At 39.0% G+C, this 19,416-nt stretch overlaps 1 protein-coding gene and 1 long non-coding RNA gene across 4 annotated transcripts in view; one reads left to right on the top strand and one right to left on the bottom strand.

The window, feature by feature from the left end:
- The window catches only part of ALDH1A2 (aldehyde dehydrogenase 1 family member A2), an 80,926-nt gene extending 61,974 nt beyond the window's left edge, over positions 1-18,952 (top strand). For all 3 annotated transcript variants that reach the window (XM_090148795.1, XM_090148796.1, XM_031616494.2), the window contains 6 exons: positions 8,565-8,667; positions 11,013-11,197; positions 11,870-12,034; positions 12,466-12,623; positions 13,431-13,505; positions 16,754-18,952. In XM_090148795.1, coding sequence (XP_090004921.1) covers positions 8,565-8,667; positions 11,013-11,197; positions 11,870-12,034; positions 12,466-12,623; positions 13,431-13,505; positions 16,754-16,826 — 759 coding nt within the window. In that variant the 3' untranslated portion in view covers positions 16,827-18,952. The remainder of the gene's footprint in view (positions 1-8,564; positions 8,668-11,012; positions 11,198-11,869; positions 12,035-12,465; positions 12,624-13,430; positions 13,506-16,753) is intronic.
- Positions 333-19,416, bottom strand: part of LOC149916254 (uncharacterized) — a 98,766-nt gene continuing 79,682 nt past the window's right edge. Inside the window, exons 3-4 of the long non-coding RNA XR_016470342.1 lie at positions 16,310-16,440; positions 333-2,910 (exon numbers count right to left, since the gene is read on the bottom strand). This is a non-coding gene — a long non-coding RNA (uncharacterized LOC149916254). The remainder of the gene's footprint in view (positions 2,911-16,309; positions 16,441-19,416) is intronic.

Genomic DNA, 19,416 nt, shown 5'->3' on the forward strand with positions numbered 1-19,416 from the left:
GCTAAGCTTATATACTGCAGTATATCCAAAGCAGAAATGGCTCTTTTCCTCCAGCCCCTGCTGTGCCCAGCACCTCAGCACAGGAGATACGGCTAGAAAAACATTGCTGGGATTTCCTGTGGGCTTATGAGGATGTGAATCACATGCAAGTAAGCAGAACATCCAGTGTATATCACAACATACATAAATTCTGCTTTAGCATCCACAGTTTGTGTATCTTGGCATATGTGGGGAAACGGGGAAAGGAAGAGGGCAAACGGGCAAATACACTTCAGCTTTGATGCTACATTCAAGTATATTTGAGTGATCTAAAAAGGAAGGATTGTGGGGTAAAAGGAAATTGTCCAAGGTGTCTGTTCCCAAAATGATGGGGAAAAAACTGGCAAGAAGATGAAGGGAGCCAATTGCCTCCTGGATGCCAAAATGTCTTGCACTGATTCTAAGATGCACGCGTTACAAAGGAGGTTGAGATGGAGAAGGTTGTAATCTACAGAAAGAGAAACGAATCCCTCAACTCAGATCATGCCTTGCTCTCAAATATGTGCAAAGCCAGCTGTTATCAGGGTTGGGGGGGATGATAGAGGTACTCCAGACTGAAGTCACAGGAGAGGGAGCCTTATCTCATCCTCTGAAGGCAGACAGAAAGGAATCTCTGTGGGAGTTTCAGGGCTGGTTATATTTAGAGGGTGCTAAAAACAGGCCCTTTTCAATGCAAAATCTGTCAAAACTATTCTATGGGGGGAGCTCAACCCCAGGGATCCAGTCTCTCTTTGATATGTTTGACTCCCACTCGTGGCAGTTGCAGGCTGAAAGCCCTACTAGATACATGGCCATGTCTCCCTGGTGTGCCCAATGCTTGCAAAGACTAGATCAACTCCTACAAATAAATAATTTTAGTGGAAATATCCTGTGATTGTTTGGAAATCAATGCACATGAATGCAGACTATCAGTAAAATGTAACTTTGGCTGTATGCCTAATTTGCACAGACAGTTAACTTGCAATTACTGCGTTGCCACTGCACATGAATTTTTATGGCAATTTTACATTGCAACATAGGCAGGTTATACACTAAGTCAGTGGCAACAGCAGATTTCAGATGATTTGGAGGAATTACTGTAGTTATTACATGTTCTGTAACCAATTTATATTAGCATCCTGGAGTACTGAAAACCTTAATATGAGCTGATTACCCCCCATAAATTAAGTTGAAACAATTGTTTTCATAAAGATATGCGGTCTCTGTTTAAGTTAAATATTCTGTGATACAGGATGTTGCTCTGTTTGGAGGAGGAAAAATACAGATGGGTTAGGTTTCAAAGTTGTCTTTTGTAGCCAAAATAAATTTTTATTGTAGTTCCAGACAGCTTTAGTTTTAATAGGCGTTTAAACTCGAAAGCTGTGGGTTTTATACTAACTCAGTGCCTACCTTTAAAAGCCTTACTAATAGGAAGTGAAAAGCATTACAGAGATGAAAAAGCCATTCTCTAAGAACCAAAAGCAAGAACAGATGGAACATTTTAATGCAGAGTTAGTGTAAACTATACCATATTGTTTCTGATTTCCTGTAACACTGAATTTTTGTAACAGCAAGTCAACATTGTACAATTCAAAAACAATGCTCTGATATGAGCTGTAGAGTGTGTGACTTCTCCAAGGTAGTTTTCAATTTCTAGTGAAATAATAATGCAAATATTTTGTGTCTCTGGTATTTTCTGAAGTATATCAATAGTACTTTACAGTGATGAGACTTCTGATAGCCATCAGATATGTAAATAGAACGATAAACTTCTGCTTTCCCCTTTTCTCTGGATGCTAGTTAAGGCAGTTCATACTTTCAACTTGAGAGGGTTAATAAAAAAATCTATCAGTACAGTACTGAAGATCTTCAAGTTTAGATGTCTGAGGCAGGTTTTTTTTTCTTGAGTTTACCATGGAGTTCTTTCAGAAAAATATATAAATGGTTTACCTTTCAAGTATGTGTTTGTGACTATTGAAAACTCACCATTTGCCTGTAAAAAAACATCATCATGTCCTGAGGAGTTTATTTAAAGGCTGCTCTTCCTACAAATAATATTAATGCTAATGTTTTACAAGATGTATTGATTCCAACCCATATACAAAAGAAATAACAGCAAGAAGGCCAAGTTCATGACCTTATCTCAATAAAGCCTGACACAGCCACACCAAAGACCCGTCCAGCCTAGTACCTTATCTCAGAACATAACCAGGAACAGACTGCTTACAGAAGAACAAAGCACGTGTAGAGTGATGCTTTTCCCTCATAACCTTTGGTAATCAGTAATTTAAATACTTCCTGAGCCTGAAAGTATATGTGGACAATTGTATTTGCCATCTTTGCAACGTCTTCAAGATTTGCCTTCATATTATTGTAAGAAGGAGCCAAAAGTTTCACAGGTTTTGAAGGTATGAATTTAGAGTGTGTGTTTCCAACATTGATGGAAACTGTTTGGTCCTAAAGGAGATCAGTAAGTCTGGGGAGAAAACTAACTTTGACTAAGAAAACAAAAGTTATGTTTGGATGGAGCTCCCTGTCTCTATTTCTTTTCTCAGGTTCTTTAATACTTTCAAAACTAAGTACCACTATTTACTTTTCATTCACTTTTCCTCAAATAGTATGTGAAAAATAGTTATCTGAAAAGACCTGTTTTCCTGTGGTTCCATCACTGCTTGATTCCACTTCTTTCTTTCCTCCTTGCGCTCCCTTTTATGGGTTGCTTATGCACATCAGAACAGTAGTCTTCCATGTCTTTTTTACCTTAGACTCTTTTTTGTGAAATACCCTCCATGGATCACTTCCTTTCTGTATCCCGTGGTGCATTGCTCCACAGCTCATTAGGAAGGGTTCTGCAGGCACCCAACCCAGCTATGAATTTCACCTCAACAGCTGCTGCAATGAAAGACAGAAAATCATACTGAGTAAGAAAGTAAGCATAAAAATATTATGTCTCCCTAAATTTCAGCAGGTTTCTTGGCTTCTCTGCTTGCTTTGACTTATACTCTTCAGCAGCTTTTTAACAGAAGCATTTATTTTTACTGTGATGTTATAGCAAACCAGGGCTGATCCATGAGACTCCTCAATTATGGCAATCTCGGGCATCACTGACATGTTTTTTTCCTCATCTTCCACAATCACATGAAAATTAAACTGTCAGAAACAATCTTTATTCCATCCAATCTGACAGTGTCAACACTGGCTCTCATTCCTTTCTTAGCTTTCCTTGAAACAACTTAGCATCCCATTGCCTCTTACTGTACGTCTCCTTGATCTTCCTAGTCCTTAGTTGTACAGTGAAATTCTTGCCTGCCAGGATCTTGTAGGTGGTTCTGCAAAGCTCAGCCATCTCCTACCCTGTTATTCACTGTACGTGCCTATCCATTTTCCTCTGACCCTCTCTGCTTCAACTTCTTCACTGTTCCATCTATTCCTCTATGTCCGCCCTTTAAAGTTCCTCTAAAAATATAATTCTTTTGCAGGACTTACTAGCAACAATTTACTTAAGTCCTTTTCATTTTCCAAGCTTCAGAATAGATTCAAACTCTGGATGTCTGGTTTACCCAGGTGTCTGTTCTTGGGCTGCAGGACTCAGAGGTACAGGAGAGTTACACAGGTCTCTTCTATTTCCCTAGATTTAAATGAAGCAGCAGAACTTATTTCCAGACAACTGCTGATGAGGGGCCAGTTTTTACACACGTCAACAAATGCAAAGATGTTCTTCATTTTTCTGCTACATTCTTGTACGAAAGAGATTTTGCTAAGTAGCAAAAGGGAAAAGACCAACAAGTTGCAGGGAGAATACATTTTCAGATGCTGCTTTATTCTTCATATACCTTTATTTCTACTGAGGACTGTGAATACAGAGTCTCAGTTTGACTGCTGCAAGCTGTCTGGCCATACATGTATGTGTGTGCTACATTTGAACAGAATCTGGGTACCTCTAAATTCCTGAAGCACATGGAATAGTGAGGCATAATCTGTTTAAGGCCTAAGATTACAGATTATTATGAAGTTTAAGAAGCTATGCAGCTGAAAAAAAAAAAAAAAAAAAAAGGAAAAAAAAAGCATTTAAGGAACTGGCTGGATTAAAAAAAAAAAATTGTTGCAAAAGCTTAATGAGTTCTAATAACTTCTGTTCAGAAACAAATGTGTTACCTCCAAATCAGAGATGCTTGCAACTCTCTCCAGTTGTTAAACGCTCTCGAGATGAGAATCACAGATAGCACACAAAACATTTGAAGCCCTGGCCAACTATAAGTTTATCTTAAGTGGCTGGCTTCCACTTTGTTCAAACTACCACCCATTAAAAGGCAGACAGATTAAAGATAGGATTTAGGTCTATGTTCATGCACTTCTGCAAAGTAACCCAAATAAATATCCAATAAATTGTTCTGGATGCCTGTGTAAACAAAAGGTCTATAAACAACATTAAAAAAAAAGAAAAGGAAAAAAAAAAGCCTGCATTTTGCTTGGCAGAATGTTTTCTTTATGCACTTAGATTAACAAAGAATGATCTCATCGTTAGTCAACAAGATACAAGAGAGACCATCAAAGCAAACTACAGGAGAGTTGAGATTGATTCATGCCAAACAAATGTTTGTAGCTAACAGCTGTATTACCACTGATTCTAATTTACTCAGCAGGAATCTCCTTTCATTTCCGAAGTGAGATGAATGTCACAATGCATGATGTAGACAGAATGTCTACCTACTGCACAAGTTGTATAAGCTGTCCTGGATCATACAATGTCATGCTGGTTCTGGACATCATGAAGAATTACATCCTGGAATTTTTGGTTTTTAACAACAACAATCCTAAAGGTGATTTGTCCTCTTCTGAGAAGTCTGTGAGCTTACAGAACTACAGACATGCCTCGTTTGAAATGAGAAGAATTTAAAGAGGCTACATTATTATTCATTCTTGCTCCAGCTCCTCCATTTTGATTCTATCTTGGAAAGGTTGAGCTTCCTGAATGAAAGGAAGTCCTTTCCTTTTTCCTTCCTCGGTGATTTTGAGAGAACTTAGGAAACAGTCCTTGGATGACGGCTGCCTACAAAAACTGCTTCTTAAAACTGAAACAAATGGGGTGATGCATAAGTACCATCTCCCTAGGGCTTTATTAATCTCTTGTACTTACAACACTTAGATTCTTCAGACGTTCTCCCAGTATCCCTGGAAAGCTATAATAGCAAAGATCAGTAAACCAGATACTTAGGATGCTGAAGTAACTAACTGATGAGGTATAGTTCTTCCATCAATTTTCACTGTTAATGGAATATTTTAGTTTACAGAGATTCCTGCACATTCTTACCTTCACAGTCTTATCTTGCAGCATGCAGGAAAGTTATCTGTTGTTCAGCTAGATTCCCTTTGATTCACGTGTTCTCTAATATCTTAACATGTGACCAGAGGAGGCTCGGAGCAGAGGTGAAGCTAGAGGTTCTGACAGAACTGTAGAGGAAGTATTACAAACCTTAGAGGTTTGCTTTTGACTTGTGAGACTTCCAGTGCTTTAACAGGCAAAAACACCTATACCATTGAGATGCTGTTTTCTGTCTCAAAACAGAAAATGAAGAAAACATCAGTAGACTTCTTTGAATTTCTGCAGAGAAGTATTTAAAATGACTGCATGAGCATCCTCTTGAAGGAGACACTGAGCATAGAAAGAAGCAACAAACACTCTCAATACCTAACATAGTGCAGTTCACAGTTCAGAAACTATTCTTCAAGAAGTTGTTTTACACAGGAGTGCTCCAAAATGTTTCTTTAATCATCTTTCTTGTTGTTGTTGTTGTTCTGAGTAACAAATTGTTTTCTTTCAGATGGGCCAAATTACATATGCCTCACCCTCCACGCAGCTTTCAAGGGTATGGTACATCTCAAGCTATCCAGGGATACTTCTGATATCAATCTTGAAGCCTATTCAAAACAAAGATGGGGAGTCACAGTTTTCTCTGCCAACATTCCTGCTGGATAACCACACAGCTCCATTATCTGTGGGAGAGTCCTCTCTTCCAGTGCTCCTTTGCAAGGCCGTACTGCCTATTGGGAGCTCACAGATAGAGCTGAGAGACACCGCAGGAAGCATGTATTGAAAGACCATACAGATGGGAACACTATCACTTATCCCTTTCATGCTGTCTTTCTCTTTATAGAGAAGGTCAGTTACAAAAGGCAGTCTTTGTCACTAAATAATCGCAGCTCTGGTGCCCTCCCTAAGACTTTCTTCAACCTGTGTACACAGGGTACAATAGAAGCACAGTGAACAAAAATGCTGAACAGCGTGAGCCCTACCAACCTGATGTCTACACTGATTTCTGATATAGTGGAGCTGTTAAGCTTCTATTTGGAAACTTGACATTAACCTCCCCCTGTTAACAGTACTGTGAACAACAGTTTTTGAAATTAACACCGTTGCCTCTATTTGCCACTCCTTATATTTGGACTTGCATGTTTGCCGATCACTTGTTAGTGTACAGTTCTTCAAAAGTCCGTATTTATGTGGACAGAACAGTTTTGACATTTAAGTGGTGCACTGGAAGGGGGAGGAGGGATGCTGGGCTGAACACCTAGCTCTGATTGCTCTGGTCTGCTCTGCTCTTTGTGGATTTTTGAGGGAAAATAGGTGGCTGTTGTTATCTGAGAGAGGGAGGTTGAAGGCAGCGCGGGTGTGGATGGCATTAGCTGGCACTGGCTATAAACACAGCACTCTCACTAGTTTCCAGTGTACGCTTTCAGCAGTTTGAGAGGCTGGAATTTGCAGATGACGTGCTCAATATGTGTAGCGAGGGTGGAGGGCAGAAAGGACCCATCTTTTTCATGTTCACTTCTGGCTGTCAGTCAAACACAGCAATAAAATCAGTTCCAATTAAGGGGGTATGCAAGGAATTTCATGATAACGTCAACACTCCATCAATATAGGGAGAAAGAAATTTAACGATAATTTCTATATTTCTTTTTTAAACCCTCAGTTACACACAATTGTAGTATCACCAGATAAACAGCTAAGCACAAAGGTACATGAAAGGGCTGACAACTCCTTCATTGCCCTCCAGCGTTTTTGCTTTATGTGTCTTTTTTCATTTGGTTAGTTGGGTGTTTTGGTGTTTGTTTGATGGGTTTTTGTGTCTGTTTTTTATTTGCTTTCTGTGGAGGCCATGGTTTCTGTTTCATTTGCTTTCTAATTACTCTTGTGCTGACTTACCTCTCTCCAGCAGACAGACCTCAGTTCTATAGGAGGCTTAGCTTGTCAACCATTAACCCCTTGCTGCTGGGAATCCTACTCACCTGGCTTTAGAAATGGAAAAGTGAGAAATCCAATTAGATAGAGAAAAGAGTGGAGAAAGAAGTCCCACTGCGGACTCACATCACATCTGACTTCCATGTGACCTTAAAACATGTTGCAGTTAAGAGAAATCACTTCTCAAAGCTTCTTACCAGTAAAGAGACACTTAATGCCATGCTTTACTGAGGGATACCTGCAATATTTTAGTAGCTACAAAATAGGCCCAGTTACAGTGTGACTATAGAACGCAATCTATTTTTGGTTGATTTATCCAGGGAAGAGAGAATTTCCAGGGAGCACTGCTGCCTTTCCAACTGTACTGCCCTCTGTACTGGGTACACACAACACATCAAACATGTAGCTGTCAGACTGCTACTCCATTTATCAGCCCTTATGTTCCTTGGTGAGATCTGCAACTTGATGCTGCTTGTTTTCTCACACTGCTGCATTCTGCTCCAGCTGACCCAACAATCTACCAAAATATTTGAAGGTGCTTTTGACCTCCTCAACCCATATTAAGATTATCTGTGGTGCAGCTGAGGGTCAGATCTGGGATGGTGCATTTCTAACTTCTTGCCCTGCTTGGTGTGCTGCTAATCCTGCAGAAAATGCTGATGATTTCCTCAGAGTCTCGATCATGATTTCACTGTCAAATTATTTAAAACTTGCAGTGCTGAAAACTGAATTTAGAGGACAAATACTTGCCTACAAACACTTTGGCTAGCACTTCACAAGTAATAACAGAGAAATAAATTCTAATAGCAATCATCACTTTGGACTACATAAAGAAGTGTGATACCAGTTATTACTGATGAATAGCAATATGCTTAATAAAGACTTAATACATACTCTGTTATCAGATCTATTTTGTTCTGCATTAAACTAAAAATTGTATGAGCAATCCTCTCAGCAGTAGATGTAAAATCTTGTGAACATGCCAGTAGTTTTGATGGAAATAATTCTAGCTATGTCAGTTTCAGATATTTAACTCAACCGCTCTAAAGTACCCTAAAATAAAGTCCAAGCCATTTTAGCATCAGTACAAAAGGATGAAGGGTACAAACACCTTGTGCTTTGCCTTGTCCCCTCTCCAATTCTAGAACAAGAAAACTGTAACGCTGCCCACTGATGATGAAAATCTGTTTAGACTGAAGAACTTGCTGGAATACTTAAGACTCTGCTGCAGTGATGTCCAGCATTGGCTGTTAAAGTGAACCGTATGACTACACTGCCTGTAAAACTTGTCTCCATTTCCTTTCAGGTTGGGAAGCTGATCCAAGAAGCAGCTGGAAGGAGTAACTTGAAGAGAGTTACACTGGAGCTGGGTGGGAAAAGCCCAAACATCATTTTTGCAGATGCTGATTGTAAGTCAGCACTTCCACATTTTTCTTAAATGTTTCTGTGGCCTCCTTTTCTTTCTTCATCTTAAGGCTTATCTTTCAGACAAAATGAAGTGGACGAATACAACTGTAACTAGTTGCACTTTTCAATATTATAAAAATGACCAGGGTTATGATATTTTTATAATGAGAAAACATTTGTACCCAGAGATTTGCAGAGAACAAAATGGAAAAACAGTCAGAACCAAGAACATAGATATGGTGTTAATTGCAGACATGGTCTCATACATACTTGTTCTAAACTCTGCAGTGAGGTGGTCTGTGAGAGATTCAAAGCCAATATGCAGAGGGAGGGCTTTGAATTAATTTGAGTAGCTAATAGTGCAGGATTCCTTTTCAAGCTATTTTAATTATTAGCTATAGATGGAGACTTCCATTTTATCCGTTTTCACAACTGAAGAATTGTGTACTGAAATATCTTCATTGCCAGTGTCAGCAGGGAGCTGAAGATCTTGGCAACGAGATGAGATGCAGCTGGGATTTTTGGCACCTGAGAAGGTACAGGACAGCAGTTTAGGACAGGATAAAAACACAGACTAGAAGTTTCTGCTGAAATGATCAGCAATGAAATAGTTAACAGTGTTGATATTTAGGAGATATTAGGAGGTATTGAAGTTATCACCCCATTAAGATGACCTTGCTTTGAGCTATCCTTTCAGGTGTTGTGCAGGCACACTGTACTTACTGCATTTTCTAACTTTGCAACTCAAAGAAATGGACGTGTAAGATTTGGTCTTTTCATTTAAGGACAAAAAGTGGATAGAATGGTTCTGAATAGCATATATTACAAGAGCTGGTTACAGTCCCACCTTCATTTTCAGAAATTTCCAACGTCTGAAAGGCTAGAGAAACCTTGACAGCTCTCAGTAGTGGAAGTCTTTCCTACATGGGAAAGTTTTCCCACGCTGGGGCAGCTAAACTGCAGTCACAGTCTTCTTGGTAGGCCAAAGAGGCTCCTGCCACCTGGAGCCAGGTGTAGATGTTCAAGCCTTTACCCCAGTAAGTCATCTCCAACTCACACCATGTCTCAACTGTCCCTAACCTACTTACTCAGATTGGATCATCTGAACACTTTCAGTAGAATAGTATATGCTGGGAGCAGGTCTGTGCTCTGTTTTTCCCTGGGGAGGAACAAAATGCTCCTAGCTGCCACACAGCTGTAGTTTATCTGTGACCTGCTGTATCTGCCAAATAAGGTTGGAGACCTGGTAAGAAGTTGCAGGCCACCGGGGATTAGCAGGGCACAAAGAAGAGCAAAGTCTTCCTCGGGACTGTCGGTTCCACAATATATCATACTAAAGCTCTCTGGCCTTCCCATAATTACAACCACCGGCACTTGACCTGAAATTCAAACTTCAAAGCTCTGATTATTTAAGAACAGCAGACAATTTGCTCACCATTCCAAAGGAGCTGTTTGTTCTGTTTGAGGAACGCTGTGTGCCAAAAGTTAGCAGAAAGCATGACAAAGCTGTTCAAAGTTCAGTGCACATTTAAAAAAAAAAAATTAAAAAATCCACAAAAATCAGGGAAGAATGGTTATTAGAGCCCTTCTTTGTGCCAGACTTGGCTATGGGAAAGATGTATCAGTTAATCAGGTCTATCCACTATTGTTTTCAGTTTCCATGGAGCTGCCTGGGAAAACTTGAATTTAGTCCAGGGAACACCCAACATAATTTTTTTTCATGACTATGCTGAAAGCAGAATAAGACATCTCTGTTGAGATTTACTGAGAGTAAAACATGCTTTGTTTATTCCATAAAGGACTATACCTTAAACAGTGTTCCGAAGTGCTACAGATGATAACAGAAGTATTGCAGTGCTGAAAGTCATTGCTTTTCAATGATAAATTCAGTATCACATGGCCCAGATTCTTTTCTAGTCAGCTGTTACATGCAGTGGGAGAATTTAGCTCTGAATTTCAGGCTGGATGTGGCTCTGGGCAGCCTGGTGGTTGGCAACCCTGCCTGTGGCAGGGAGGTTGAAACTCATGACCATTAAGGTCCTTTTCAACGCAGGCCATTCTATGATTCTATGAATGTGTAAATATGCCTGGATTTTCCCCTCCTGCTTGAATCCTGGATGCCTTGGTTCTACATCTAAAGAAGGTGAAACAGAAATCATGGGTTGATTGTTCCATAATTGACCTATAATTTTATAGCCTTATGTGGTCGCTTGTATAGGCCAAGAAGATCACAGAATCAGCTGTTTCTGTCTTGTAGATGTGACACTATGCAGTATACATGAAATTGCTGCAAAATTGGATGTGCCTACGATGTTTAAGAGCAGTGTACATTATCTTGTTTTTGTAGTGGACTATGCTGTGGAACAGGCTCACCAAGGGGTCTTCTTCAATCAAGGGCAATGCTGCACTGCAGGCTCAAGGATTTATGTGGAAGAATCAATCTATGAAGAGTTTGTTAGAAGAAGCGTAGAGCGTGCAAAGAGGAGAGTAGTAGGGAGTCCTTTTGACCCAACTACGGAACAAGGGCCACAGGTAAAGGAACAGTGCTTCAGCTCTACGATCCAGAAACTGCCTGGAAGCATTTAACTCTTAACAGGATAGAGTTCATTCACTGCATATTTTGGAGTTCCAGGTCAGAGATGCTATTTAGTGAAAACTCTCTTCCTGAACTTAAGTAAGTTTGCCTCCCAGTTTTAACAGCAGGATTCTGGTCTTCAGCTGCCAAGACGTGTTTGCAAACTACACAGTGCTACCATTTATAAGAGAGAAGCCGGCAAAAGTCTCTGTGCAGGCATGTATTATCAAGAATTGTCTACATCAGTAACTGTGCTTGTAGACCACCAGAGAAATGGGAATTAGAAGCAAAAGATGGTCAGAATTAGACATATATACACCTGCCACTAATAACAAGATAGGCTTATCAAATTTTCAGAAGTTACTTAAGAACAAAAAAAATAATGCCTTGGTATGTTTGTGCTTACCAACCAGATTCCTTAGGAACAACATGGGTAAGCATGTACATATAGAGACACATCTTCAGGAAGACAGCCCTCCATTACAGTCAGCAGCTATTTGTAGATCTCCGGCATCTCAAGCCAACAGGGAAAATATATATGAATCTATTGTCTGCAATATTGCTTGCCCAAAAGACTAATTTTGGGTTGACTGTCAAATGCAAGTCAAACAGCTTCTTCTCTCTTTCAGATTGATAAAAAACAATACAACAAGATCTTGGAACTGATTCAAAGCGGCATTACTGAAGGAGCAAAACTTGAATGTGGGGGTAAAGGGCTAGGAAGAAAGGGCTTCTTCATTGAACCTACAGTGTTTTCCAATGTAACAGATGACATGCGGATTGCCAAGGAGGAGGTATTCACACACGTGGACAAGATCATTTTGAAATGTTCTAAATATCATTTTGTTTCCTTTTTTAACGTAAGACAAAAGCTTTAGACTGAATATTACTGCTATACAGCAACAACAAAGAGTAAAATCTTTTCAGAACTGATGCATAGAACAACTGACAGCATCAGTATAGATAAAGCAGCTCAATTTTTGTTATTTGCTGTAGTCTCAGACTTCAAAGAGATAAAGGAAGAAATTGATGTGTTTCACTAGGAAGACTGTTTTGGGAAATTCATGTAGTTTTACAGACAGCTTTTATTGGTAACAAATGTTGCTGTGAAACTTTGTAGAAAGTAAAACAAGAAAGGACAAACCATTTTAAAAGCAGAATAGAACAGGAATAAAATATTGCTGAGTGAGCAGTTTTACAAATTAATGATTAATGTCTCTTGCAGATTTTCGGGCCTGTTCAAGAAATACTGAGATTTAAAACCGTGGATGAAGTTATAGAGAGAGCCAACAATTCTGATTTTGGGCTGGTAGCTGCTGTCTTTACAAATGATATAAACAAGGCCCTGACAGTCTCTTCAGCAATGCAGGCTGGGACAGTCTGGTAAGGCAGAAGTTATCACACTCCTGCTCTTGGAGATAAAGAGTTTGACTCATTATCATCATGTTACCTCAGTTTTGCACCCTTTGTCTGAAAAGTGTTTATCTAGCCCATCCTAGTGGTGAATCACTATGCAAGATACTGAACAGCTGTTGGGGGATGTTGCCTCCTGGCTCATAGCAGTCAAATGCTGTTAAGTGGAAGGCACCTTGCTTTCTGTTAGCATAGCTGTCCCTTACACTGCTGAACAGCACTGCTGAGAACAAAACAGGAGTACAAACGGTCCTTTCTGTGGAGCAGAAGAATCCTGTGAGGTTTCTGCTAAGGGCATAAAGTATCACGTATTTTCTCCAGTAAGGAACCAAAGGGACACCTATTTCTCTCACATCTTTAGGTGTACAAAGTGCTGATCTTAAAGCTTAATAGCTTGCAATTTGTTAAACTTAGGTAAAGTACAGATGCAAGAAAAATCAGGTGGAAAAAGGATGAATTCAAATCTGATAGTTTTGTGTTACAAACTTACATGAGGTTTGTCAGCAGATTAACAAGCAGTTCATTAGTGAAGCTCACGTGTGAAGTGAAGCCAGTGTTCCCTGCCCTCTTCCAGTCCCCACAAGCTAAACCCTGCTCTGCTTTTGAGTAGAACACTGCTTTTGTGGGATAAGTCCCTCATTTCTTTTCAGCAAGATACAAGTTTGTTATTACTAGTAGCTGTACAGTATCCTTAGCTCTGTCAGTTTCAATATCTCCAGAGTTGTTCAAATGTGCCTCTGACAGTGCAATTGAACTTAATGCCTTTTCCTGTTACAGGATAAATTGCTACAACGCCTTAAATGCCCAAAGTCCTTTTGGAGGTTTCAAAATGTCTGGCAATGGTAGAGAGATGTAAGTATTACACTATTGTCTTCTAAAGTGTTTTCAGCTCTCCAACTTAATAAAATCCATCCTTGTAAGTTAAGATCAGGAAATATTCCCATCTGAGGATCAGGGTATAGTAAAAAATGACTCATAATCACTGCCAGTTGGAAGTGATTTTTAGTTATTTATTTATCTATTTATTGTGACACAGCAACATGAGTTACTGGGAGTCCCTTCTTATTCTGAAAGATCCTTGAAATTTCTCTGTATTTGTTCCAACTGTAACCTGTGTTTTCCAACAGGTTTTCCTTATCCATATTAATCAGTACTTTTCCATAAAGATTCTCTTTACATAGTTCAGTGTATTTGTTTCAGGGTTGTTTTGCCATTTTTTGCTTCTCTTGCTATTTTTTTCCTTTGCTAATATAGGTGTGTTGGAATTTAATTTAAAAGTTATCTGTCTTTTCCACATTTATAAGCAATGTTAAATTAAATCAGGCTTAGGGAAGGATAGGCAAATGTGTTTACATCCTGTAAAAAGAATCACCTTCCATTACAAAGCTTTCTTTCTTATTCCATTTAGAATTAAGCACCAAATATTTTGAAATGGAGCTCCACCATCAAATACTGCCCCATGTACCTAATTCAAAATCTTACCAGTTTCTAGTTCTCATTACAGTCACAAAGAAGTTTAGCAATTGCATCAGCTCCAGACTGGTTATGCATACAAAGGATTCAATTAATTTCTTTGCAGGAGGCATGTGCACCAGATATGCCTCACCTAAGATTTCAAAATAGCTTATGGCTAAGGCAAGCTTAGCAGTAAAACTAAAGGTCAAACTCTTTAAAACTTTAAATTTGTTGAAGTATACAACTTGATCTATAAAATAAGCTCTTATGTAGTCTGAAATATTTTCCCTCATTAGGGAGTACTTTGAATAACACATTTGTACTATTCTCCACATTCATGAGTTATGAGGTGATCTCACACTGGCATAAATATGTCAGCTCATCTAACTCTTATCATTGTGAAAATATTCTAAAACTACTAAGCTCTAAAGAACACATGAGTAACCTGACACCCAAGAGTGACCCCACTGACTTCAGGGAGGTTAACTGTGCAAGCAAAATATTCACATCTTAGCACTGTAGAGTTTTTCAGAAAAGGGTGGGGGGGAATCAGACACCACCCCAGCTCCCCTGAAAAAAATTTACAGTAGTTGTACACTTGATTCCCATCCATGGCTTTGAAAATACTAAGCACGAACAGTGAATGGTTTTAATGGCAATCTCTCTCACACCAAGGTTTCTGAAAACCTACAAATAGCTTTGGTGTTTGGATTTTGAGAGTGAGTCCCATGCTCCACCCTCTGCCTCACCCATATCATCACTGCAAGCATTACTGAACCTGAGGTCCCTCCTGCTTGTAAGCACCATGGAAATCTCTGGTGGCTACGCACACTTTCTCAGTGCATGGGTCCCTTGGACTGAAAAAATCCCTCTCTAAATTTATTCCTTAAGTCTTGCAGGTGAGACTGGTTTCCAGTAGATTCTCAACAGGGGACAGCAGAGAAACTCAGAGGCAGACCATAATAGAGTCTGCTAGTTACACTGTAATTATTCTACACCCTTCACAGCATCTCTGATCAGATACCACCTTCTAATTCACATCCCAGCTTGTATCTGCATGCTTTCTGTTAAAATGCCAAGGTTTCTTAGATCTCTGCTTTAAGTGATACATTTTACAGCATCAATAATATTGAGCAATTAAAGAACAACAAAACACAGGCAAGAAAATGTTCATATGTGTGTGTGCCATTGCTAAGCTAATACAATATTACAGCCAGATTTTAATTGTGCCACTGTGATGTTTTGCTAACTCTGTGTTATGTGGGACTTATTTTGTCTCTGCATGTGAATTAACAGAATTTTATCACACATGGGAAAAAAATGAACTCAGAAAGTTGAGATGTGCTACATTTGTTTTACACTCTCACAGAATGTATCAGAATATACCAACAGAGAATTTGCATGCATATACAAAATGCAACTGATTTCTGTTTACTTTCAGGCTACTAAAAACATTCTTTTATTCTCAAAAAAGTCTAAAGGAGGAATTTCATTACATTTACACTCCTTTAAAGCTCCTTATCACTACATGAATGGTGTAAAATGTAACTCCTCTAAGAAAGAAGTAACTCCTTCTTACTAAGAAGTAAATGACTGTAAGTGCTTGTTCAAAAGAATCCTCTCATTGATTCATGTAGAAGACGTCCTCCATTCATGGACTTGGACTGTACACGTTTTGAGGTGGAGAGGTTTGCTTTATGCACACAGCATTCAGCAGACATACTAGAACTCCAACTGTTCACTTCACTAGTTTCTCTATCTCTCAGCACATGAACAGCAAAATGCAAGTATCTGTACTTCCGAGGAGGCAGGCCTAATGTCCAAGAAGCCATGCCACTGCCACTCTAAACCTCAGCAGAGTTGTCTAATAGATGAGGCAGGCCAGAGCTGACTACAAGAAGATCCTACACAGTGTTGAGAAACACCCATTAATCATCACTTAAGCAAAGCAGAACACATACCCCACAGAGCCACGTGTCCCATGGCTGGGACCTAGAAGGTGGCTAGCTTCTTTCTGCCAGTATTTAGCATCGTATATAAGATGCTGTGCTGGGGCAAAAACAGATTTTCTAGTTAACTAGTGGAAATCTGAGCAGGCTAAATGCTCTTCCACAGTAAGTGCAAATGTTGATTTCTGCTGCTGGACATTGATTGTGTCAGGGAAAAAAAAAACAAAACAGAGGTTTAAGAGTCACAGTTACCTTTAACCACAGTTGTGAGCAGTTCCTTTTCCATAAGGATCAGTTTGGATCTTTTCCTTCTTGGGTACAATTATAAGCAGTAATTTTGCTGGCCAGTGGTGAAAGTCTTAGTGGTTGAACATCTTCAGGATCTGGAAAGGATGGAGGACATCAATTCACTCCTAACAGTTCCATCAAGGGACAATGAATATTCCTAGGTTTAATGTCACTCCCGATCTCCTTACAAATGCTGGAGCTATCAGCTGTACCTTTGACCTAACGCATAACTTCATATTCAGGTTTTCTGAAAAGGTGCCATGAAAAGAAACCTGTACAAAATCAGTGTACAACAGAAACCTATGCCAGAAATGTAGGGTATATCCTCAGTGAGGAAGCACTTAACAAGGTTTTGCTCAATAAGGATTTAATTTCAGATCTAAGTTGATGCTGCGATTTGTTTTTTAGGGGTGAAAGTGGATTGAGAGAATATTCTGAAGTTAAAACAGTGACAATAAAGATCCCTCAGAAGAATTCCTAAAATGATGCAAGACCGCATAGTGCAGAAGAGCACATGATGCCACCCTCTCTATTCTTTATGGAGACCAGCACTCAGGAATAAAACGTGTTACACAATATGTATTTAAGAAAATAAGTTGCAGCATATGTACTGGGCACATAATTGCATAACTAATGCAAACCAACTCTGCATGTTTTCACAAAACTCTCTTGAGAATCATTACATCTTTATAAAACAAATCTTAATAAGATGAAGTTGCTGTTGGGCATCAATAACAGTTTTAGCTATAAAACCGTTGAACGCAAATGCATGCACACACACATTTATCTCTTCTTCAAATAAAATAAGTCACTGCTTTCAAGTTGCCTTCTCAAATAGACCTGCCTTCTTCTAACATTCTTATTTCATACAGGGCATTACAAACCAGATTTATCCGAAATGCTAGGACTGAATAGTAATCAGGTGCCATGGATGTTCTTAAGAAACGAAAGACTGAATTGTAACCAGACAAAAAATTTTAGGTAGGCATGTTCACAAAGAGGTTAAACTGGGGAGGGAACTATGTTGTTATATGGACAACAAAATACACTTACCAGTGAGATTTAACCCACAATGTTTTGGTTTTCAAACTTTATTTTAATAATTATTTTATGACTTGCTAAAGCAGAAATCCTCTCTCACCTACAGGGACTCAAAAGGTTTTACCTGCTTGACAAAAGAGCACGGCCAGATAGGGTGAGAGGGTGCTGAGGAGAACAGAAACAGATCCCAGGGCTGCACAGAGCATTTCAGCTTTCACTGCCTGCCTAGTTGTGTTGTTGTTGTTGTCACTGTTTTCAGCTTTTTTTTCCCTTCTTTTCTAAGCAAGTATTTGCACACACAGTCTCCATTTGTTTGTCTGCTAGTACAGTGCTTGTGATTACACTGAGAATCATCCAGTATTCATTGCCACAGGATGAATCCAGCAAAGAAGTCGGTTTAATTTGATTATCTTATGGAATCACAGCTTGTCATCTGCACCATACTTGCGAGCCTTAGGTGAGCTTACTGGCTGGTATTGTACTTTTCAAAGACGTTTGGCTTTTGTTCAGCCCAAGATAAAAATGTGAACAAGTTCTTTTAAAAGTGAGATGCTTAAGACCTGCCACACTACTTTCTGCTGCCTATAGAATCTCTTCCAACTTGCAATTAACAAACTGAACACTGTCTCCTTCCTTCCAGCTGCAGAACTCCCCAACTTTTTTTAATGGTTTTGCTTTATGTTTTAACTTAGAATTAAGACAATGTATTGTAAAAGTGCAGTAAATAATCTGTAGATATGTTCTGTGGGGCTTAAGGACAAAATGATGGCCTCAGGTGTAAGAGTTTTCCTAGCTACAGTCTGTACTACAGCCTGTTGAAAACTCCAGCCCTGACTCAGCAAGTCATCACTTCTGCACATTACTTTTCTTTATTCTCTGAACAATTCCTCTTAGATTTGAAGTTGTGTGTGTCCTTAAATATACTGCTGGACCAGGACAAGAGTATCCAGCACTTTGTAGTGTTGTAGCCCTCAGTATTTTGTATTTCTAACTCATGTCAATCTGTGTATGTGTTTTTAAAGGAATATATATACATGATATTATTCAGAAATGACAGTACATCCACAGACATGAAAATGAATCAAAATATTCCTGAGTTGTGAAATGGAAATGTCATGTACTTGTACTGTAGCGTATGTCAGAGTTAAGAGTACAGCAAGTAAGAAATTAGTTATCTTTAAACTGCAATATAAAATGTGGCAAAGGAGATTTTATTTCCTTTTTCCTATTTACTTTAAAAAAGAGATCTCCTGTGGTAACAGCATTTACACTGTGTACTCTTTTGTATTCTTTTTGTGTGATTTGTACGTCTGTGCTTTACTCCCTGTACATTCAGGTAAATAACACAGAGTTGCCATGTTTTTTCCAACCTTGTCACTGCAGCTCCATTTGATGTACATGGATTTGTGAATTCCTTTTTTAAATGTACCATCTGCATGGATCCAACAAAACATTTTTCCAGTCCCTGCAGCTTTTTGTTACAGTTTTTAATCATGTATATAGTTATATGTTATTAAAAAAGTAAAAGGATATTTTCTATGAAGTTTTTTCCATTAAAAAGGTTTAGAGAAAGACTTTAGACTGTGAGACTCCTTTATTGTTGACAGAGCTATAAAAATATTTAAAAAAATATTTTCTTAGCAAAAGATCTGCTCTCACAGTAGCTTTATTTTCATTTGCAGAAGTGAATGAAGTAAAAGGCCAATTACATTTTCTAGAATATTATTGCAGCTGTATGAAAAACACTTGTGAATTGCAGATCTAGGCCGTGGCCAGAGTTCATCCTCACTGTTATGGTCACAAAGTTTAGCTATTGGGGAAGGTCTGAAATCATCAGAGCCAGTGGGGCACCCTTGCAAACGGCTGCATCACAGCTTGAGTTTTGGATAATGTTTAAAACAATTACAAGTGTCTTTTCTTTCTCCAGTACGTGAGTCACAGAGATGACTAGATTAACACCCAGGTCTTTTTATGGATTGGTGCTTTACTTGTTTTTAATTTCAAAAGGCTAAAACAGGGGGAAAGGACAG

This window comes from Phasianus colchicus, chromosome 12 (assembly GCF_987193195.1).
Source record: "Phasianus colchicus chromosome 12, bPhaCol1.hap1.1, whole genome shotgun sequence".
Taxonomy (NCBI): Eukaryota; Metazoa; Chordata; class Aves; order Galliformes; family Phasianidae; genus Phasianus; species Phasianus colchicus.